The sequence below is a fragment of the Hypoxylon trugodes genome (assembly GCF_022578975.1).
Source record: "Hypoxylon trugodes strain CBS 135444 unplaced genomic scaffold F4822scaffold_7, whole genome shotgun sequence".
Classification (NCBI taxonomy): Eukaryota; Fungi; Ascomycota; class Sordariomycetes; order Xylariales; family Hypoxylaceae; genus Hypoxylon; species Hypoxylon trugodes.
This window is the reverse complement of record NW_026250022.1, coordinates 1,393,114-1,417,061: the sequence shown is the minus strand read 5'-3', so window position 1 is coordinate 1,417,061 and position 23,948 is coordinate 1,393,114. Positions and strand designations below refer to the sequence as shown.

At 47.0% G+C, this 23,948-nt stretch overlaps 4 protein-coding genes across 4 annotated transcripts; 2 read left to right on the top strand and 2 right to left on the bottom strand.

Annotated features, from left to right (window-relative positions):
* Positions 1-1,085: 1,085 nt before the first annotated feature.
* On the bottom strand, positions 1,086-2,598 carry F4822DRAFT_317673 (glycoside hydrolase family 76 protein). The gene is made up of 2 exons (XM_051455417.1): positions 2,219-2,598; positions 1,086-2,029 (listed from the first exon to the last, which is right to left on the bottom strand). The coding sequence occupies exons 1-2, from the start codon at positions 2,489-2,491 to the stop codon at positions 1,124-1,126; spliced, it is 1,179 nt and encodes a 392-aa protein (XP_051312251.1). The 5' UTR covers positions 2,492-2,598; the 3' UTR covers positions 1,086-1,123.
* A 2,332-nt stretch (positions 2,599-4,930) lies between these two features.
* On the top strand, positions 4,931-7,722 carry F4822DRAFT_444875 (polysaccharide lyase family 4 protein; the record flags this gene model as incomplete). The annotated part of the gene is made up of 9 exons (XM_051463297.1): positions 4,931-5,355; positions 5,414-5,763; positions 5,910-6,024; positions 6,078-6,123; positions 6,213-6,300; positions 6,355-6,380; positions 6,432-6,470; positions 6,522-7,423; positions 7,482-7,722. The coding sequence occupies exons 1-9, from the start codon at positions 5,123-5,125 to the stop codon at positions 7,720-7,722; spliced, it is 2,040 nt and encodes a 679-aa protein (XP_051312250.1). The 5' UTR covers positions 4,931-5,122.
* Positions 7,723-9,695: 1,973 nt separating this feature from the next.
* Positions 9,696-11,598, top strand: F4822DRAFT_317590 (MOSC domain-containing protein). Its single transcript, XM_051455415.1, has 4 exons — positions 9,696-9,862; positions 9,914-10,066; positions 10,122-10,395; positions 10,513-11,598. Exons 2-4 carry the CDS (start codon positions 10,037-10,039, stop codon positions 11,412-11,414), a joined length of 1,206 nt encoding a protein of 401 aa, XP_051312249.1. The 5' UTR covers positions 9,696-9,862; positions 9,914-10,036; the 3' UTR covers positions 11,415-11,598.
* A 2,044-nt stretch (positions 11,599-13,642) lies between these two features.
* On the bottom strand, positions 13,643-14,181 carry F4822DRAFT_317604 (uncharacterized protein). The gene is made up of 3 exons (XM_051455416.1): positions 14,150-14,181; positions 13,765-14,091; positions 13,643-13,685 (listed from the first exon to the last, which is right to left on the bottom strand). The coding sequence occupies exon 2, from the start codon at positions 13,983-13,985 to the stop codon at positions 13,821-13,823; it is 165 nt and encodes a 54-aa protein (XP_051312248.1). The 5' UTR covers positions 13,986-14,091; positions 14,150-14,181; the 3' UTR covers positions 13,643-13,685; positions 13,765-13,820.
* Positions 14,182-23,948: the final 9,767 nt, after the last annotated feature.

The following is a 23,948-nucleotide window of genomic DNA, read 5'->3' as shown; positions in this document are numbered from 1 at the left end:
CGTGGTCGCGAGTGATATGGAGAATGGGTAATGGGTAATGAATGAATGGCAATGGAATGCGGGTGGGGTTGAAGTTGGTTCGTTGTCTTAGGTTAGCTCGTCGTGGTCGTGGTTGTTCGGTCGGCTGTCGCGCATATCATACGCTGCTGCTACCTACGACATACGACACACATACATTAGCTGGCTACATTAGCTACACTACACCACCCAAGACCAAGACACACTACCCAGAACTACCCGAGCAACTAAGAACTACCTACATTACATATGCAGTAGTATGTATGCAGGCACGGGACTTGCGATATTAGAACGTGGAGAACATTCAGTGGAAATCTTCCACTTCCAATCTCCATTGTCCATTTTCTATTTCCCATCTCCTATCTCCTTTGGCGCGAAATAAATAAATAAAAATAGGAGACAGGGAATTAGAGTAAGGGGCGTCTGTCTGTTCGTTCGTTTGTTGGGAATTAGAGAAGCATAGCCATTCTATTTTACCCTTTAAAAAATACCATATTTCGTACGTGCATGCAAAATAAAACCGCCTCCTTACCCAATTTTTCCCGAAATACAGGAATAAATTACTGTTGATCTTTTAAAGCCCTTCAAACTCCGCCTACTGTAGGGGGGAGAGGGGTCCTGTTACCCTGTCTGCCCCCCCAAAAAACCTGCCAACGAGGTGTTTTTCTTTTTCTTGGCTATAGGTAAATGACGTCGATCCCTTCACTTCAACCGGTAGAAAACAAATTCCAAGAATGATGACGATCACCATTGCCCTTGGGGACCACGGGACAACCGTAATCGACCAAAATAGGCAAACATTACCTTAATCTAAGAACCACGTACCAGCAACAGCCTGCATCGTTGCAGCCCTGTCTCTAAGGAGGAAATGACTATCGCCGGGGCTAAACCTGTCACTGCCTGCATTTACAACATTTACTGCAGCACCTTGAGATCGGTATTTGGGATCTTGGGGTAACGAATATCTTTACTTTATTGATTACTACTATGAAAGCACCCTATTTGATACTGCGGTGCGCAGGTGACTAATGAATGGTATCCAATATCCCGTGCCAATTATCCTGAACGCCAATTCGCCTATAACCAAAACCATGAAGCGGTGTGATCAAGCTACTGCTGCCGCCGCCACCAGAACGTCCAGGGCAGAGCTTTGTGTGCCTGCTGTTGCGTTCGTGTAGGGTCCTTCCCAGGTGCCGCCAAGTTGGTTCTGGGCGTTGCGGTTCTTGGCCCAGATCGTATCCGCGTTCGTCAGAAGGAAGTTCTTGATAGGGTCTAGAGGAGCTGCTTTTTGCAAGTAGTGTAGGTTGCGCATGAAGATCCCCTTGAACTGCGAACCATCGCTTCCACAGTTTGGCTCACAGCCCTCGTAAAGAATACCATCCTTGGATAGCTTGGTGATCGCAGCCGAAGCAATGGTCTGAGCCTCGGTAAGCAGTGACTTGTCACCCGTGGCTTGGGAGAGCTCCACTAATCCGCCCAGAATGACTCCCTGGTTGTAAGTCCAGGTCTGCATGCCGTTGTTTTTGCAATCGTCAGTGAGACCGTCATTGATTAGGTTATCCTTGTTGATCAGACCGCTGTTCTTGAACCAGTTCCATTGGGCTTTGGCCGTATCCAAGAAGTAATCCTTTCGCGAGGGAATCCGGTTTGCGAGCGAGGCTGCGACGCTAAGATAGAGCTCGTTTGCGATAGCATTGGTGTATGGCGTAACCTTGCTCCAGAAAATTCCACCACATGTGGAGTTGCCCTTTTTCATATCCTCGAAAATATCGACGGCGGCTTGGAGGTACTGTTGATCCCCAATGCCCTTGACACCAACATCGTGGCTGTGGATCATGGCTAAGGCCCACCAACCTTCGTCATCGTAATAATCGTTGAGGAAGTTATCGAATCCCCTCTTAACAATTTCTGATCTTTTCGTTTTCGAAACTCTGACGTATGATGAAACAGGAAGTCCTTGAGCCGACAATATCTTGGTTGCTTGCACTGGCGTCTTCTGTGCTTGGTCATACTGTGGCGCATTCGATATTAGCACTGTAATGTTTTTTTTCCTACATGCGCGCATAATCCTAGGGGCGTATTCTCTGAATCCCATTGTCCAATTTGGGGATTCGCTAGTCCTCAACAAATCTTTGGGCAATATTACAAACGTCTTAATGGAGGGTAGGAAAGGTAACAGTCAAATTTCGGGTTTACTCACGGTGTTTTGGATGATCTCCGGGATCATTAGGCTGTCAGAAGCGGATGGGTCCAAAAGCGCAAAATCGGCCAACACTGTTAAACAGTTGGCGCTATTCCACCAGCCAGTGGTGTCCCAGAGACCAGTCTCGCGATTGTACCATTGTTGAAGAGTATTGAGCGCGTCGACTGTGTGAGAAGCGTATGTCGCAGAGTCTGCGCGACTGGTAATATGACTAGACATTAAGAAAACAGCCCTGGAGGCCAGGGAGCCAATGACGGAAGAGGAAACCATGGCGAACACAGAACTGTAAGGGGTAGAGAATAGAAACAGAACAGGATATTTTCCGTTGGTAAACAGAAGTTTTCCAGAAACTTACTGGTGACGGGCAAGGGGGAAATATATAAAAATATAAAATAGAAGAGAAGAAAAACGAATTGCCACCTGATTCAGTGGAATGTTGGTAGGTTGGCCATCCACTCGATCTCAATGACAGTATATTAAGGGAGATGAACGAGGATGGAGTACCTTGTCCCAAAACAGACTGCAGCGGGCACACTACGGCGGACTCACATGAGCCCGCCACAGATGGATTCAAGCAAGTACATTACCAAAAGAGTTATAACACAACTTTCCAGACATGGGTCGTCTCGCGACCCGTGGATCCTGTAGATCAGGTTGACTGGCAGTAGCGTGTGCGTCTGTGTGTGTAATAGAGTGTATGCGTGTGTAAGTGAGTGTGTAAGGCTGGTGCTGGTAAAACTAGGACTAGGACCAGGACCAAGCGAGAATTACAGTGAGTGAGTGGACTTGGCTGCTTGGATGGGATGAAGATGGGCGACTGTGCGAGCCGAGCCAGCGGGCTTCAAGTTTCCCTGGACCCTCGATCAGAGCAGATCGCGGCACTTGATGATTGGCGACGGGCTGGCCACGGTAGAGATTAACAATCGAGGAAAGGGATGAACAGGCTGGGCTAAAAATGCCGGGTTAAACTGATGCCAAAGGAATTAAGATCTCCGATAGGGTTGTGGTGTGTTTCAGAACAGGGCATGATTCTCATGCTGGACCCGCGTTGCATCAGGAAATCTTTAGGCGGAGCTTTGTCAACAGCGCTGCATGTGTCGGAGTACACACACACGATAATAAATCCCGGGATCCGTAGCCTGTTCTGCGCGTTCCACTTGGTTCTAGCTTAGATCTTGCCGAGCTCTGCTTCGAGAAGATCATCTTTGACAAATCCATTTTCGAAGAATACCATGCGCGATCACAAGAATGCTGCAAGTAACCCCGTGGTCAGGTAGCTCGACAGACCGCCTTAACCGCCCTACCAGAATCCTGACGAGTTGGTTGACGGGATTGTTGCAATTGTTCCCAAAAAAAAGTTGTTGAGTAAGGGAAGGAAAAAGATTAGTGGCACGTCCCGCCGGCGTCAGATGAAACAAGCTGCGTTTATTAAGGTACCAATCTAATGTACCTGAGTTATGCTAGATAAGGACCTGTTACTACCTGGAGATAAGAAGGATAAGAAGGATAAGGGGGAATAACCTTTATCCAGTATTCTAGGCTTTCTGGTAGCAGGTACATAAACTAGTACATAAGCTAGCGTTGCGACGTAGGAAACCTTCCCTTTTCAGGCCTTGCACTGCCGCTGTATAGTGCTATATAGTGCAATTAGCGTTGTGCATGTAGCGCATGCAGTGCAGAAACTATTCAATTGTATGTACCCACAGTAGCACACTCGAGTAACACGATACAATAGTCATTGTACCTAATGCACAACATTGAATAGTATGGGCAAGTGCTCTAGGGCTAGCTCAAAAGAAAGTTAGCGCTATTCACGGGTGTGACATGTGCGATAGCGGGTCGGGTATTACCTAAACTCCATATTATGATTCTCATTTAAGTTTGCTGTTGCTTCCGGGTCTCCGCACCCGCTTCCCGTCTAACTACACTCCGAGCCACATGCTTTCCTGTAGCTTCCTGTACGATGACGAAGGTCGTGATAATGATGCGTATATACGTATATGAACGTATGTGCGTGCGCTTTGCGACAGCATGCACTATGCAAGCGCATACATAGCGAGTCATGAGTTCTGATTAAATCCTAAATTGTAACCATCTCCGGTCGTCCTTTTTTCAAATTTTTTTCATGTCCGAGCAATAAGGCCGTATGCCTGTCGAAAGGGCACCCAACTGATTAAACACTATACGGATCCAGCTGACTGGAAATGAGCCGACCATGGCGGGACGACATGGAGGAATATGGTTACACTCCGCAAGAACTAGTTGATATCATCTGAACCACGATGCTTGGCGTAACCTATGAAGTTCTCTCTCTGTGGATCACCTGTCACTGAGAATCAGTCGCACCAAACGATCCCAAGTGATCGACAGACACATCTTTCAGCTCTTCTCAGCGGGGCCCCGTTGGGAATCTCACCTCGTCGTTGCAACTCATTGTCACTTGGTAGTTTTCAACTTACACACAAGTCTTCATCAATAGAAGCCTTGTCAACTTTAAGACGATTTCTATCTACGTGACTCAGTGGGGAATTCATCTCATCTTTTTCTACTACCAGCTCTTTCGCTTGGTCTTTTACCGAATACCGAATGCCCTTGACATCTCCCCAATTCAATTCTCCGCAGTTATATGCCGTTAAAAGAGCCTCTATCATTTTAATATTAGACCTCACCCCACAAACTCCCCCGCATCCACGTCTCCCCTAGTCTAGTGGGCGGAAGAATTGCCTGAAGATGGAGTAGGAGCATCTCCAACCGCTATGGCTTATTCACTAGCCTGGGAGATTCGCTTTAAGACAATTCCGAAGATCGACAATATAAACAAGCTGACTTATTAAAGATTGTTTACAAGGTAGGCTAATATGCTTCCTGTATCACGCGTCCAAATCTTGCAGTTGAGTCAAGATGTTGTCCAGGGCTATCTCTAACGCATGTCTCATTTTCCTATCTTTCTCTAGGTGTGCTTACGCGAAAGTGGTTGCAAGTGAGAATGGTACCCAGCTTATTATTCAGAATGACCGGTTGTACACACGTGTCGACAAGGCCTCTGGGGCGATGGATGCTGTGGTGTTGGATGGCCAAAACCTCTTGGGCACACGATCAGGATCTACCGGCATATTCAATTTAGATTGTTATTGGTAAGTAACGCCATGCAACTTGTTGTAAAGTAACGTAACGTGCTAAGCCACGGTGAAGCACCCCGAAAGGTTTTTGGACACCGGGATCGACCCAGCCAACTTACGAGTTGTATTCCGGGACGGATACCACCGGAACAAGCTTTGCTGGCATCCGAATGTCCGACACTTACACCCCTACCGGCCAGGTTCTCGAGCAGTATTGGTTCCTCAGAGATGGGGAAACTGGTCTGCATGTGTTCTCACGTATCGCGTACTACAACGAGACTACCCCATTCCTGCGCAACCTCCAAGAGTTCCGGACTTTATTCCGACCCAACTCGGACATATGGACACACCTTGCAACTAATGGCGTACAATATGCGCCGCTGCCCGGTAAAGAGGCCAAGAAGAACGAAGTTGTGGTACAAGGTGAGTGATTATTGAAATCTACGTCGGACACTTCCATCAGCCATAGGCTCGGGAGAAAAAATGTTTCGGGAACTCCGAGACAGAGCTTATCGGCCTTTATTTCACGCGGAGTTGCCCTACTCGGAAAATACTGACAAGCGTTGTAGATGCTACTTGGTACATGGGCAACACGCCCGACGACCCCTATGTCCAACAGGAGGCCGACTACTTCACCAAGTACACATTCCAGGATACATGGAGAAACCACGATGCCCATGGGATGTAAGTCGAAGTTCTGCTGAGTAAATAAGTTAGGTCCTAACATGATCCACTAGGTACGCCGATGGATCTCAAATAGCGGATAATTCAACATTTGGGGCTGTATGTACCACTACTGATTCCTTAGATGCTTCGCTAGTTTTGGCCGGAGTTCAAAAATGATTGCTGTGATCTAACTTTTCCGGCCGTAGTGGATGGTCATGAATACGAAAGAGACCTATTTCGGCGGCCCATTGCATTCCGATCTTATCGTCGATGGAATTGTCTATGATTACATGGGTAAGTGGTGATCAACCCTTACAGGAACGGCCAGGTAGCTAATCTCAATTTTAGTCTCGAACCACCATGGAGATCAGACGGTAAATTAAAATTCACTATCTAAGTCTTTAGAAATGCTGACGATGTCCAAGCCAAATATCACCAATGGATTTGACCGCACATTCGGACCAGTGGGTGAAATCCATCATAATCACATTAAAACTCCTCACTAACCAAACTAGCAATTCTTCTATTTTAATCACTTTCCTGCCGGAACTGATCTCCAGGTTCTCCGAGAGGATGCCGTACAATTTGCAAATCCGGAATGGAACGTCGAGTTCTACGATTCTATCGCAAAATACGTGCCCAACTATGTTACTAGCGAACAGCGAAGTACGTGGAAGCTGCAGGTAGATCTACCTAAGAATGCCAAAAAGCCCATTGCTGTTCTATCGCAAAATGGCGTGGATTTCCAAGATAACGTGTTCGACACCAAAGCTTACCAATACTGGGTTGAAATCGATGAGAGTGGATACGCTAGTATTCCACGGGTAAAAGAGGGCACTTATCGTCTCACCATCTATGCTGACGGAATATTTGGCCAGTACATCCAGGATGATGTTGAAGTGAGTACCGGAAAGGTAGAAACGACACAAGTGAAGTGGGTCGAGGAAAGCCAAGGAGATGAGATCTTCCGTATAGGCACTCCCGACAAAAGTAGCGGTGAATATAGACACGGCTATGAAGTTGACCCGACGCATCCACGTCATCCTGAACAGTATAGGATATACTGGGCTGTGTACGACTTCCCCGACGAGTTCCCCGATGGTGTCACATTCAAAGTTGGCGAGAGTGATGTCGGAAAGGACTTGAACTACGTCCACTGGAGCACATTCGGGGGCTACGCCAACTACCTCCGCCCCGAGGCCTATTATGGTGGCGGGAATGTTAATAACTGGACTATCATCTTCGATTTAGAAAAATCGCAATTCTATCAGAAGCAACAGGCCACCTTTACCGTTCAACTAGCTGGAGCCAAGAACGCCGCGGGCAACACGGATGTCTTCAATGCATCCGAGCCCCACGCGAACCTCGCATACACGGTCAATGTCAACGGGAAAGACCTTGAGCCATGGATCATTCCGTAAGTATACTCCCAGGCGTTGAATTCGTATTTCCAGATATGGCTGACGGTCGAGTAGGTGGTACCAGAGCAGCTCATGTGCAGTGCGATCCGCAGTAATCTGCTATAACATCGCCAACAAATTTGTCTTCGACCCGTCACTACTCAAAGAGGGTGAGAATAAAATTGTTCTCAGCTTACCGTTCAACGCGACCGACTACGAAAGCGCGGTGTTACCTGGATCCGTCTATGTCCAATATGACGCATTAAGGCTCGAGGTCAGCTCAGCGAAGAGATGTGGTCGCAAGAGAGCCACGTAAAATATACTAATTAAAGCTTTCATAACAAAAATTAAGTTAATAGCCTACCAGTATTTAATCGAAAGTACCTTATATTCTCACTACCTACCAGTGTACATGCTATTAAGACCCTTTTTGCTGTAAGTACAGTGCCCTGAATGGTTAAGTGAGAATAACTCACTCGTATCTTCGTAAAGTATACCAAGAAGATACTTTGGGCTACAAATCACTTTTAAATCTATGGCATGGACCACGAATACGCAATAATGTGGGTGTCAGCACGAGAATGTCGTTAAACCATTGATACACGCAGAAAAAAAGGGGGATTCTTCCCATCGTCATACCGACTAAGCAATTCAGTCACATCTCTGAACTTGCAAAAGATACATCTCGGGTAAGATAATAACTTATTAACTACTTCTAGCAGTGAGACGGGTTCTCAAGGCCAAAATCATATTATCACCATTGCTGATCCCATTCAGACTGGTGCGGAAAATCTATATAGATGCCCCCTAAACCCCTAAAGACTTTGGGTGGGTGTGTATATTGACTTGCAGCTCGTAAAGATCGGACCGTCATCATGGAAATTCAGGAACGGCTAGATTGGTTCCATTTGTTCGGTCCTGCCGCTACGACCCGGTAATTCCCAACCGCTGTGCTGATGGACCGGGTTACCGGTCCACCCCACGCTGTACAAATCCACCTTATTGGAGTGTGCACAATAATCAAGGGAGAATGGGGAAGTCCCGTATGGTTGGAACCTCCATGTTGGAAGGTGGGGGGACTGAACTGGAGGGTATCGTCTGGGTTCACGTGGAGGATTGCACATCTTGCATATCCAATAGACATCTAACGTGAGATGTAAAGGGCTGAAACGGGTCAAAGATAGATTAAGGTAAGTTTTCAATGTATCTCCTTATTCGCCAGTGATGAAAATGCTTATATTAACTACTCCCTTACATATCCCTTATGTACGTATCTCACTAGTCGATACACGTTCGTATGGGTCTCGCCAATGCCAGAAGGCCCAAAGTTGAATGCAATACGATGACATCTCTATAGGATCGAGAACAGAATTATCTATCGTAAATAGATCGGGTTACGCAAAATCTCAAGCGAGTCAACTATAGTTACTACCCCCCTTAACTGATCACGTCTATTACCACCACCCCCTATTAATTCAGCCCAACGTCTGGAAATTGGCTCAATGGAACAATTCGTGTGGCCGAGTGGCCCGTATAATCATAAAACTAACCAATTACACGAAATTAATGTCTATAATATCGCATTATTTGACAAGTTACGATATTTTCCAGCACCAACAGACCCATGTCGTCACCTTGGAATAGCCAATAAGAATCTAGCCAAGAATTAGCATATAGAATCTATGGGAAATGCTATATACTTATTTTTATTTTGCTGACTATGTTGATTAGGTTTCAAAAGGTTTTGCCAAGTAGTCCCGTAGAACAAAGACGATGACTATTTGACATCATAACATCAACAACCAACAATTGCACAATTCGAGAGGACAAAGGACATTAATAGAAATGAAGACGCACACTCTACAACATAAATCGTACTAAATGAGGGCCTATTGTCGAAATCAGATATGCTGCATGCCTCGCTAAACCACTGAAGTATCTAGCATTTAGTCTACCCCTAAACTACACATACACGTGCAATTTTCTCATCAGCGAATGCCTCCTACCAAGACACCTTATAATGTACATATAAATTTCGAGCAATTCTGATAAATATGGCGTAGTCTCCGCCCACGTATTATGTTGCATCGAAGAAACGCAGCTCCGTTTCGGACCGCTGATCACCGTCATTAGTTGGTATCGGTTCGCGGTTGCTCACGGGCTCGGCGCTTTTTCGCGCAACCCGATCCCATCCCCTTTCCATCTTAGATGGGGCTACCAACAGGATTTCGTAGCCTAGCCCCGCCGCATGCAAGCATCGAGCCGACTAACGGATCAGATTTCGTGATTATAAATAATAAAAAGGCTTTTATATGAGGCTCTGCACTCCCCGCATGTCATCGATGAAACTATACGAACGTCTTGTCTAACTTCAGACTTATGAGTCGCTACGTAGCTCGACAACTCACCGCATAATTAGAAAGGTCATATTACTTAATAATACTTAGAATAACTGGGTACGTCATCAAGACACTATTTGGAAGATATTGTATGCTAATTCAGCTTAGTGTTTATTCATACGAAGGTATTTTAACTAGAGAGGAATCTAGTTGGTCTAAAATAGAGGAACTTAACCAAGAACCAAAGCTCTAATACTTAAACCACCACCTATCAACACCCGAATCGCAAAAATGGCCCCAAAGAAGATGAAGATTACAGATGTAAGTCCCCGCTAGAATGAGAACTTGCATTCCATATATACTCATAATTACAAAGTTATACATTTACCCCATCAAGTCTCTATGCCCGCTCTCCGTGCGCAAAACGCGGCTTCGTCGGGAGGGATTACAGTATGACCGTCGCTTCATGTTGCTCAAGGTCCTTCCTGATGGGGGGTACAAGAACATCCAGACAGTCTACTTCCCCGAGTGCACCCTATTTGACCAGACCATTCAAGGTGACGGAGAAGGCGGCCTTGATGTTGTCGTCACCTACCGTATCCCAGAGAAACCGCTAGTTAACCCGCCGCCCCCAGAGCAGAGTACTGCACGTATGTGTTACCCTTTACTGATTCTGCCTAACATATTTGGTATTCCCGTTTCAGATCCGAGTCACTCATGAATCTTCCCTGAAGGAGTAATCACTAAAATCGCTAATACCCACATAGTGCGCGTACCCCTCAACCCCACCTTCGACGGCCTCGACACCGTTGATATCGAGCTATTCGGTAGCCCCACGTTCGCGTACCGCATGGGCGACTCATATGATGCCTGGTTCTCATCGTGTCTAGGGTATCCCGCCGTACTCGTATACATCGGCGAGAATCGACGCCCAGTACTAGCACACTCACCACCTACACCCGCGCCTCTATCACAGAGCAACTCCTGGCTCTCGTCCATCACATCATACATACCATACTGGTCGCGGGCCGCCCAACCAGATGCCAAAGAAACCAATGATGGCGGTCTCGCCTTCAACGAAGCCGCGCCCTTCCTCGTAACATCCAAAGCCTCACTGCGCGAGGTCAGCACCCGCCTCCCTTCAGATCAACCCATGAACATGATAAAATTCCGACCGAACATTGTCGTAGACGAAGTTTCCGACGACGACACCAATGACAACGATAGCGACTACTACAGCATCGACGAAGAACCATCAGAAGAACAAGGCGAAGCAAAAGGGGAAGAAAACGCCCTCAAAGCCTACGATGAAGACCACTGGGCCGAACTGCGCATCCGGCGACGCCACCGCCTAGCTCTAACTGCAAACTGCGCGCGCTGCGCCTCCATCAACATCGACTACAGCACGGGCCGGCCCGGTACCAACGAGTCGGGCTCCGTGCTAAAGAAACTGATGAAAGACCGTCGCGTGGACACGGGAAACAAATGGTCGCCTATTTTCGGGCGGTACGCTTTCCTGCTCCCCCCTACTTCCCCGCCGCCAGAGCATAGTGGGGATGAAGGGGAAGATGGAGATGGGGAGGACTGGGTAGCTGACGTCGCTGTGGGGGACGAAGTCGAGGTTACGAAACGCAACACCGAGCGAGACGTATGGGCGTGGCCGAAATGAGTCCGTCCGTCTGTCTGTCGTCCGCTTGCTTGTCTGTCCATCTGCCCACTTTCCTCCATATTCCGCCGTCATAAGGCCGCGGGCGCGCGATCGCGCATGGAGATTTCGAAACCCCCATCTAGCGGTGAGCACATATCGCAAGCATGAATTAGCAAGCTTGGCTTGTCTTATGTGTACGCACGACCGACCGACCGAGAAAAATTCTTCGAATGGCGCCAACAATGCCTCACTATCGTCGCCAAGAAGAAACGAGTAACAAGTACAAGAAACAACAAGCACCTGGGTCCTTAATCAAGCAAAGAAAGCTACATTCGGACGCTTCGGACAGAATACTAGTGCCACCTGTCACTCGGATAGCAGGGCAGGGCTTACGTACGATGGTACCGTCGGATCGCGATCGAGTTACATCCGGCCGGCCCAAACATTGTCTCGGGCAAGATAGCCCGTTGGGATAGATCCCCGGAGCGACTAGCGAAAACCAAAAAACCGAGGTGAGGTGAGATAAGATGATGCGAGGCGAGACGAGGCGAGGAATCAAAGCACTCAAGAGAAATTAAAAAAAAAAAAAAAAGGGGGGGTGGTATGTATGTAGTATTATTAGATGGGGGTTTTAGTCGCACGTTGTATATATTGGGAAATAGAACTACATGGTGGCTAGCTGGCTCCTCGCAGGGGAGCCACAAATGAGAAATACCAGGTTTAATGAAGAATCGTATGTACGTCATGCATGCATATATCATGATGGTGGCATGGGAATGGGTAAGGTACACACCTACTTTGGGTATGGAAGGACGACAATTTCCCATATCTTGGCCCATCAGGGCTGGGGACGGGCTGTGCTCCCGCAACGTCGGCTGCCGTGTACAAACGACATGTGAACGCGGCCCTCCACAACAGCCCAATGGATGCTCCCCGACGTTCCAGAAGCCGACGGGACCTTGCAGAAGTGCCGCGTGTGCGAAAACGCGTGTCTCCACGTTGCACAGCGTTTGTGGGTAGCCCTGCCTAACCTCAGCTTCCCCCGTTGGGCCGCACGCAGCAGCCTCAACTTTGACTTCATCCTAGCCTGACCTGACCGACCATTTCCAACCATCGATCACAGAATCAAACGCCTAGCTGAGTGAATGAATACCTATTGCAACGTGGCATTAAGTCTTCGGTGTTTTGGGCACATCTCTGAAACCAACCAAACATTTTTTTTCTATTTGGGAGTAATAAACATGATTGAGGCATTGATTGTACTTGCGTACTGGTTTTCTTTCTCGCAATAATTTCCTTTTTTGTTTTCCCTCCCCGCGCCGGAAAAAAAGCACCTCCTAACAAGGGGAGATGGAATAAGAGACCAAACAAGGTAGTAGTGGGCTCATTCCTATACTGTACTGTCATGAGGGACGTTCCTTGCACTTACCGTGTCCTCATTTTGGGTGAGATGAAAACAGTGAAACCAGATCCATTGTAAACACAAGACAACCTTCGCCAGGGCCCCCAAAAATCCTGCGCTCATCAAGAGCTTTTTTCTCTTTCGCCTCGTGTATTTGTCAATCAGCTTGCCTCGTTGTACATTCCGGGGAAAAAAGGAAAAAACAATTCTATGAGCTGAAGACGCCCCTCCAAAACTGGCAATGCATTGTCATTGCACGCCCCAGAACTCCGAGAAGGATCCGTACCTAGGTACATAGAAACGGGAAAAAATAGGCGACTTCGATGCTCCAGTGGGTGGGCAGCTGGATTCTCTCGCGCGCAAATACATTGTCTATTGGGGTACATGAAGAAAATCGTAATCATAAAAGTCGCCAAACAGGGTTGAGAAGTACCGCGTACAGCCTGTGACAACGGTGTAACATCATGTCGGAAAGTGATCTATCTCATCGGGATCTGAATAGATTGGACCGGGATGCATTTGTGGCTCGTCGAGTGGCTGAAGGAGCAGGGAAATGGAATGTGAAAATGCCATTGGAAAGACAACGGTCCAGACCAATAAGACAATGTTATGGCTGCGTGGCCACGACCTGCAGCATCTTAGCGCTGTCGACCAGGGGGACCCCCGCGCCCAACTTCCGGATTATCGATGGACAATTGCGTGTTTCGAGAAACTTTTTTTTTCTGTCGGGGGGTCGAAAATTTATTTAATTTTTTGTTTTTCCGTGTCGTAAATCCTGAACCGTAACACCGGATGAAAAGGATCCCTCCAATCGAAATAGGTGAAGCTTGGCACCGGCAGAGCCGATACTATGGATTTAGGACTGAAGTGGACATCTTGTCAGCTCCTTGCTCATCTTCTGTCAGATTTTTTTTTCCATATAAGATGATGACATATGAGACGTGACAGATAGAGTTACCCTCGCCTTACCTTAAACGAATGGCCCAAATAGCAACAGCGCAGCCCCGGTCCGGGTCCCCCGGTGGCTAGACATTGTGAACGCAAGCTCGGCACGTGTGGATCTTGCAGTATCTACACTCAAAAATCCACCAGTGCGGTCCAGAGTGGCACAAGTTGCAAGTCCATTGGATGAGTGTGCTGTCTGACTTGAGCATCTTGAAGGAGTGTGCGCAATTGTTTCCTACAGCCATGGTGAAAGTTCTAATCAAGGATGTACTTTTAAAAAGGCCTTTTGGGTACCGAGATGACAGGGTGCCAGACTACTGCCAGTGGTGGTGGAAGATTGCTTAGTCTGTCCTAGATACGAGTCAGCCATACATCCAGCGAATAGGCCATTGAGTCGTGGAGCACTTACTTAGAGGATCAAGGAAGGAATGAGTTGACTGGCAGAGAGCACTATGATGTGAGTGTTGTTGGATATATCTCTTGAAGTGTGTGGCCCGTAGAGAAATAAGGTAAGAGGATGTGAAAGAAGAAGAAAGTCGAGAGAGGAAAGCTCGAGATATAGTGAGAAGGTAGGTCCTTTTAAATAATCCTTAGGTTACAGGTCGATGAGCGGTGACCCTGAGGTCCAACAAAACCACTGGGTATCAAGGTTGTCTTTGATGTTGTTTGCCAAATTGTGGGCTTGGAAACGGGAGGAAGACCTGTTAAGAACAGGATATCTGTTTGTAGTGCAGGGCTGGTGAGGAAGTTCTGGTAGAGGTAGCCGAGGCGAGACGGGAGACCGTTTTGTAGCAGAAGTGAAAACGGAACAATGAGCGGTGGAAAACTGGGAAGGGGGAAGAAAAAAAAAAGTGATGTGTAACTATTCATTCGCCAGGACGTCGTTACAAGAGCAAAGTGTACGAGGGAGAGCCTCAAGTATGTAGGTAGTAGTATGTGCTTAAGTTAACCCTTAACCCTGGACGACCTATGACGATGGTCGAAATGGTCGGCACTGCTCCCGCCAGGTCCATACTAGGAAATTCGGCATGGGGAACACTGCCAAAGCGAGGTAACGGGTATTAGTTAGGGCAGTCAGGGTAGTTTGGGTAGTTGGGAATGGAAACGGGACTTGATCTGGCTTTGAGGTGATTGACATGAAGGAGTTTGAGTGGAACTCTACTGGCATGGTCGTCCGAGATTTTTCTATGACCGGGGATAGAGTTCAAGTAGTGGGTTCTTATTTTATTTTATTTTTTTAAAGGGAAAGAAGCGATTGTTTTTCTGCGCGACAAGGGCCTTTGATGGGGTTTTTGACTTACACCTTCTTCTGTCACTTTCCAATTAACCTTAATACCTAGTTTTTTTTTTTCCTTCCCACTGAGCCACATGTACCTAGGTACTTACCTACTTCTAGGTAGGCGTTCCAGGGCCACCCTACCACCTACCTTACCTTACCTTACATACCTTGTACATATATACCTTCCCTACCTACATCATACCATACGTACATATATGTGTACATGTATACTTGTACATTCGAAAGTAATAATATACTCATACATGTATATAAAACCCGTTCTCTTGGGCAGGTACCCCGTATTGCGTATTTCATGCCTGCTTTAGGTAGGTTAGAGGTAACTGCCTGAACGGGGACCGTGTCAGACTTTTTTTTTTTTTTTTTTTTTTCCAGAGGGTCGGGCTTGAAACTTCCTCTGCAAGTCCAGCGAGCTAAATCGTGGGTAAGGAAGGAAGTACTTTACATTTGTACTCAATTACGGATATGTATGCCTATATGCATATACCTATACTTATTTATGTATAACCAAAGTACATACATATACCTACTTAGACCAGGGCTATTTCAAAAGACTAGGAGGTACATCATAGTGCGTGGTCGCTGGCAACGAACTCCCACACACTTACACATCTACCTAATGAAGGCATACATCATACCTCCTACATCTCATGTACCTATCTCCTCCTCAACATACCTAACATCGACATGTAAGAAAGACTCGGATTATTATTAAAAGATACCTACATTATGTAGGCGTGTACGAAAGAGAAGCCTTAAAATTATTTTTAGTCTAGTCTGGTCTAATAGGAAAATAATTTAAAAAACAAAGCAATAGGATTTCAAAGCGATGGACGAATTAGAAAATAAAAATGAGGGCCTGGGCACTGACATGTGCATGGGGGTATGACACGACATGGAACGACAACGGCCTTCTTGGAGATTATTATGGATTTTCAATCTTCATCAATTAATATCTACTCACCTTTTACCTTTTCTCTTCCTTGTTTTTGACCCTCTTTCTTCATATGGATATTATTGCTATTACTACTACTATGCTGTTGCCTCTTTGGCGTGATGCTGGTTACTGCTTTCGTCTGACTACTTGCAGAACCAAGACCGGTCTGCCGTACGATCATTGATGGAAGTAATATGTTGAACTAATGTACCTTTACATCCGAATGGCTTTTTTCTTTTATATACATCCTTGGGGGTATAAGCTCCCAAGGTCAAGGTCTAGGATTGGACAAGGTAAAGCGTACGGAGGTACACAGAGGATTCCTAGTTGGCGGTACGTTTATCAGTGAGGACCAGTCACAATCTGAAGCTAGCGGACGGCACGTAGACGTAAACGTATTGGCTTTTATCCTTCACCGGTCGGCCCTCGCCGCCTACCCCTACCCTACCTTATCCTACAGAAATTGCCGAATCGGTAACTAGAAAGCTCCTTACCGGTGGCCATGTCTCGCCTTGAGTGTACCTCGCGTAAAAGTGCTCATATATATATCTTTTGAGCCTAGAAACGATGTAGAATCTCAACCAAAGCTTGCATTTCTCTGGTTTCCTGTTTTCGATCGGAGACAATATAGTTCCGCAGGACGTAGTAATAGGGTCGGGGGTGGTTCTCAAGGGAACGGTGGAATACATAATGTGGGAATTGGAAATGGAAAATGGGATATATGGAAACATGTGGTTCAGGAACCATTCGCACGCAGAGGCACAACATTCGAGCAGAGCCGGAGTAGGGTCAAGTCTGGCGCGGTTCGCAATGACCGGCGCGGTTTGCCAAGGACGATTATCCATAAGTTACCACAACAGAATTCCTGAACCGGCGCTGCCAATTATTGGCTGCTCGAGAGAGGCATTTCATCACTCCGTTATAAAATATACCTCTAAACCCACGCAGCGTTGTCCTGCGAACGGGTCCGGGGGTCGCATCGCCCACGGGTATAGATGATAGATGTATCCGCAGGTACAGCATGTTAAGGTCGTCTTCCAAGGCAACATCCCGACGTGCTACATAGAGGCGTATCAGTGCCAGCCATTGTAGATATGTGTGTGTGCGTGCAAGATCTGACTGCGACGTAGAAGTCCATTATACGTGGACATACCCGGCCTGCCGTCTCTGTGACACCTTCGGAGTTACGATGAGTCGGTATTTCAGACTAGGGGTGGGATGCTAGGTATGCTAGGCTAGGGGGGTTTAGGCGGATGAGCATCATCAGCATCATCAGCATCATCGTCATTATCATCATCATCATCATCAGCATCATACAAGCGGGATTTTATTCAAGATGGAAATTTAGTCATAACAAGGCTTGAAGAATCCAGAGGTCTTGGTTTGATGTTATGCGCAAGTTAGGTACGTGTAACACAGAAAACAATAAGACCCTGGGCTTATTTTTATAGCTGACTAAATTAAAAATGACATCCGGTGTGAGATTTCTTACATATTGCGGTGTTTTATTCTGTAAGAGGTAACAAATTTAATGGACCCCACCATCTTCATCCGGGAATGATCATGTGAATATGTATAATGTATAATATACAGCTCACACTTTACACATACATATCCGTATTTGTATATATGTGCTTTAAGTATACGACATCACCATCGCGACCAACTTCCTTTTGACGGAATGAGTAGGTAGCTACCTAGGTACCCACCTCGGTATATGAATTGTCGGTCGACGCATCGTAAGTACTTAAGCGATATAGCGATAAGGTCGATGACTGGCAATTAGACCCTGCTAGGTTGACAAACTGTACGACCGCGGATATCCAAGGCTCTCTGATACATACATACATACATAAACAATGTACCTTTCTGGTAACTAAAGTGAAAGCCGGGAGGGAGCGCGGGGTGATTGACGTCCGTATTCCTCACTATAATCAGGTACCTAGGTAGATTCTTAAAACTCACTAAAATTCACTATCTCCTGCCTAAGGCAGGTACCTACTTGTCAAATATCTGGCTAATGTAGGCAAGTACCGCGCGTGCGCGCATCCGATGTATCGCATACATTAGGTATATTCTACACAACATTATATTTAAGAGACTTATGTAGGTACTTACCAATGTAAGATGCAAGTGCACATAACCTACATACATACATGTACATATGCTACGTACACTTCACCTCAATAATTTAGGTAAGTTAGCTGTATACCCACGCAAGGCACATATAATACACCTGCTTCATTCTTCATACATAATCGCATGTAATACGTGCATATTCTAGGCACGGAAGTAGGTAGGGTAGCATGACGGCGGCTGACGAGCCGCCAGGTGTCAATGATATAAGGTACCTACCGAGGACACGCAATTCTAGGCTGGAACGTCGAGCAGCTAGCAGCTACCTAAAATCCTTCATTTCTTCCTTCCCCTGCGTTTACGTTTACGTTTTTTTCTATTATTCCATTTTTCTTTCTCTTTTCGCATTGGGTACCTTGTGCCTGGCGTAATCTAGATGCAGCACGGCAGCGGCAGGAGCAATAGCAACAGTAACAGCAGCAGTCGGACCCGCGAGGGTACATTACCCGCAACTACTTTCTATTTTGAGCCTCCTGCACGCCTGCTGAATAGCGTGTTTCTCTTTCCCTTATCCCCCTATTTCCCCCTAAACCTTGATTTGTCTAGGTACCTATCGTAGTTTCCTTTCTGTCTAGAGCCCTAAAGCCAAATCAAGGAAGACGTTTAGCCGAGCTGGTTAGCCCACTGCCACTGCCTGGGTATCGTCTGGGTCACCACTTTTCATCAATTTTTCTCTCCTCCCGTGCTGACTCTTCAGGGTCAAGATATCGTGTCATTCTCGTATTATACGCGATACACTACACAAATACCTACATGCATATTTATCTACATACCTAGGTAAGCAAGCCAAGCTGCACCGCCTACTATCCAATATCCTTTATCTTTTTTTTTATTCTATGTACATGATAACAAAACTCTCTCATGGGCGTGTCGGTAGATAGAAATTCTTCCCCCTCGCCAGGCTAAACTTCATTCACCCCCCTCTGCCCCTTTATCGGAGCACATTTACTAATAACCTGAACGCCTCTCGGAAGATGCGAGTGGCTTGCATAGATACGGAGTAGGTACCTGAAGTACCTATTTACTTATTGCACCTATTCCACTTTTACAATGCTGAGACGGCAAATAAGGGGACAATAATTCCCCCATCCTTGGCCATATGACAGGAGTAAGCTCCGGTTCTGGACTCCGCGAGAACTTTTTTTTTTTTTTTTCAAATTACTCTGGGACGTGCTCAACACGGATATCTGGGATTCGCCTAGTTTGCAAATCGCGGTCAAAGTCGTTTGAATAAGTTCTTCTCAGGACCGCTTTAAACCATCTTCCCGGTATAAGCTATATGTTCTCCGTTAAGAATATCGCTTGTAAGGATTACTAACCCCTGAAGATTCGAATACCTGTATTATACCACGACATACTAATATGATGTACGTGACAAGCTAACATCGGGTCCCAAGAGCCAGGCACCTCCTGGTAAAGTCCCGCTTCCTCATTAGCTACCGGTACAGCAGCGGTATGGAAACCTGGGTCTTGATCCTGGGGGCCATGGAATACCCGCTTTCCAGTGGAGTCCGACTTCTTTTTTTCTTAGCAGAGCCCTACGGGTCGCAAGATTGCCGTTTCAAACCAGGAAATGGACTCGTCAGACCAGCCAAGAATTATTTGAGCACGTTAAGTCCTTTTACCCCCAAGAGAAACCAAAGAAAAATAAACACACTAATGAATGTTGGGAATCCCGGTCTCCTCGGGAGGCCCAGGCGAGATGCTGATGACGATAACAGAACGTTTATTCTACGGCACCTCCCACGTTGTCGGTAATGTTTTAAGTAGGTGATAGGTGCTTGCTCCAACCATCGCTGCAGTCCGATGCACATAGACATCATCTGTGGCTTTCAAAGGCGTGGGTTGGCTCTCTAAAGATGGCTTAGTGAAGTAATTAGAGGCCAGCTGAGCTACCCAGCAACCACGATGAATTCATTACCTACTACCTACCTATCTCTTCATGGTGCTGATGTCTGCTGACCACAATTTCATGCGCCGTAGCCTGCGACCATCCTGCGGCCAGCGGGACCTTAATTCAGGACGTGTAGCCGCGATCCGGTCGGCCTCGCTACTCTAGCGAGGTTCATCCCTCATTTAGGGGTTTCACGACTCAACTCCCCGGAGAATTTGGTGAACAAATCACAAAAATCTCCGACCGCCAGTTGGGTCAAGCTAGTAAGGTATATGTTCAACTTTCCAAGCTGCTTCTATCGCCTTCTTCCGTTCCACCAACCACGCAAGCTCGTCGTCACAAGCTTGAGAGAGAGGAACATCGCACGTGGTTTGGACCCCGTCGGCGTGTTGGTTCCAGAGAGGAGTCGCACAGAACAAGCGGCATGCTTGTTTGAATGTCAACCCCACTGTCCGACCAGAGCTAGGATACCTAGTAATAATTAATCACCTACACACACTGGCCATCATCATCGCCAATCGGTTAGCTTCCTCATTTTTCACTACTCGCACCGGCTTGGAATGGCCCCTGGCGAATATAATATACAACACAAAACCTACTATACAACAACACATTGCGGATGCGCACGATGCCAAGATGCTGATTAAAGTCAAGCCACGTATTCGGTGCAGAATTGCGTCCAGTTTTCGATACCCAATTGTCCCTTAGCAAGTTAACAATCGTGATCGTAGGAGTTTTGTAGTACGAGATTCATCGTCCGAAGCTACCACGCAATTTGACGTTGGTCGCCTCTGGTTGGTCACGGCGAGATGCAGATGGCCAAAAAAGGAAATCCTCCAATTTACCATAATACCAACTACCGGTCACGCTAAATTGGTCTAACATACTGACTCGTACACAACTTGTCTGAAAACAAATACAGAATGGTTATCGGTCGTATTGACTATTCCAGAAACAAATTCATCTACTATAGCTCGGGGTGCGCTCACCGGTTTGGCCGTCGATACAACACCAAACAGTCATGCACCTCTTCCCCGTAGCCAATCGTGGAACATCCAGACATGTTCCGTCGAGTTGACGACCGAACTTTTGATGGAATTGAACGCGATCATCTCCATGTCGGACCTGCCGCACCAACTGATCCGTAGCAGCAAACGTATCTTCCGTGGTTTGCGTGCCGCGAACCTATAACAGGCCTACAACTTCCTTAAGCGCTTCGATCCTAACACCTCCGATACCAGACAGGCCAAACAGGTGTGAGGGAAGGAAGAAAATAATACGACGTGCGTACGCAATAGTGTCGACAACTATTGAGAGGGATGCGCGCCCACCGGTCTGGTTCGATGTTGGCTAACCATGGTATCGGTTGTCAGAGGAATCGATGCCCCATGCTCACCAAGGTTTCGTCAGTACATGGTTAGGGAAGAAGACATCGTGAAGCGCCCAATGGATCCGTCCCTGAGTGTCGTGTTGAAGTCAATCCATGCCAGCTTGATGGCTGTAAACGATTTCCCCGGCTTGATCTTCAGATCCAAGACGAACGCTTCTGCTCACAGGCTAATAAGTATCCTCTTTATGGAGACGCCCTCCATGCAGGTAAGCAAAGCGGAACCAGACGAAGAACCCCCAGGGTTATTTGACTACCACGTAATACCGCTGGGCGTGAGCTGGTCCCGTCCTGCCTAGCCTTGCCAAGCCGTCCAGATCCAAAGAGACGTTTCAGTACCTGTTTGGTGGCCGCTTATAATAAATTGCAACGCGACCTACCGCTCTTTCGCATGACCACGATGTTCTGCTAGCTGCAGGTCCGTCCGATATGGTATTAGAGTGCCTGTCAGACTTTTGTTTCTTCCCCCCCTTGATTCTCCTTATTTTATTTTTGTTTTTTATTGAGGGGCTACTGGCTGGATCCCCTGCCCTTCCCCCACTACCGGCGTCTCTCTTTTGCCATGAACGAACCTCATCTGGCCTGTCGGCCCCCACATTGGATGATCCCACGTCACACAGCCTGGTCGATAAACCTCTGGGGACAACCAACCGGTGCAAGTGCCGCCGTGGTGGTAAGTCTGACGTCCACCTAGTGTATTACCTACCAGGAAGACCCTGTTTGTGCCCGACGGACTGATATCAAAACGACCCATACGCACGTTGTTTTTCTGCTTGACAGGCAGGGCTCGCTAGTTTATCCCCACTTCATGTCATGGCTCTGGTGCGAGACTTAATCAAAAGAATGCTCCTCAAGATGCCTGCTAATGCCTGTATGCCTGTCCTGCTAGTCATGCAGCTTGCGGTTTCCGGCCAGAAGGTGCTATATGGGTCCCTGGACTTTAAACGGGAGCCCTAAACAAGGACCCGAAGTTGAAGCTAGACAGGGTCCGTCTGTTCGAGCACCAAGTATGGTTCGGTAAAATTAGACAACCGGAACGTCGACGATGGACGCAAGCAATGCATTTTTGCCCCAAGCCCTGAACGGCCAGCTACTCCGAACCGGATCACAAGATATTAAGTATTGGCGGTTTTATTGGGCAGGTACCAGCCTCGTTCGAAGAGGCTTTGACCACGCTAGAACACGCTATACAGCACGCTACGACGTTGCTGAGCAGCAATCCAACCGGGAGATTTAGAATCAGCCTCAATTTAAGGTGACGCGGCAGCCCGTTTGCTGCTGTATGATGTCGATGGCTCACGTTTTGTCTCCATCGTACTATAGATCTGACCGTTATTATTCGATTGTTCGGGACCCGTGGACGTCTTCCCGTCTTCTCCCCTTTTTCCCCCTCCCTTGTCTTCGGTTCCTGAAATTTTGGCGGGGCTAGCAACTGTTCACGATGGCCCAGATTTAGTGCGACTAGACAAAATGTGATCTATCACTTTTTCTTTTTTTTTTTCTGTTTCTCTTCACCCCCTCCCTACACCTACTCCTCAGGGCCGGCCCTCGGTTAACTTCGCAATACCGTGGTTTTATGTCTACATTTTCCTATCTGTCCTGGCTTCTTCGAGTTTTGCGAGGGATTACACTAGCCCAGTTAGCAAATCAAAGGCATCTCGGAGACGCAGACCGACGCTTTCCTCCGTGCGCAATTCTCACAAGTACATGCCTATACATGTACATATACCACGCGCATCATACCTAAACATGTGAGCTGCTACGGCACCAGCGCATTAAGGCGCAACAAAATGTGGCTCCCACGGTCTACGCATCCCGTCTATCAGATCAGCCATGCTAGTCATTACATGCGAAGAAGTAGGGTAACAAGAAAGAAACGCTTAGGACGTTTTCTTCCCTTTGTGCGCATCTTGCATTGCAGCAGTTCCCGGCTCAACCGAACTGTACTAAGTTGACCTATCTTTTCTTCTTTTTTTTTCCTCTAAATTTCTCGAAGGGTGGACAAGAGGGGGGCGTGGCTTCGACGTTGTAACCTCGCTTCTCCAGTGCCGGGATACCTAACATTCTCTAACCTCCAACCCCGTCTCTTAGGCTGGCCAATTCCCTCCCTACGACTTATTTACTTATTTAATTCTGGGAATCTGGGATGGGCCAGGTGACGTTAAATGATACATTGATGATATATGACGCAAGGGACGGGCTGGCTCGGAGAGGGTAAATCAGAGCGAGAAGGCGATGGGATAAAAGAGAAATCAATTGCAAATGGTAAATTCCATCCTCATCCATCACCTACTTCATCCCCCCCCTTTTCCTACATTCTCTATTTTTGTTATGGCGGTGAAGATAAAAGAAAGTAGAAGAGGAGAGGGAGTGAAAAAAAATGAAGTTGGAACTTTTTACGCCTCTCAAATTTTTTTTTTCTTCGTTTTGCATTATCGTGAAAAAATGATGTGTCAAAACCTGCCGCGGAAAAAAAAAAAGAGAGACGGGATACGCCGCAGACTAGGAACCATCTTGCATCGGCGATCCGGCATCGGTTATGTGTGTGCAAATCTAA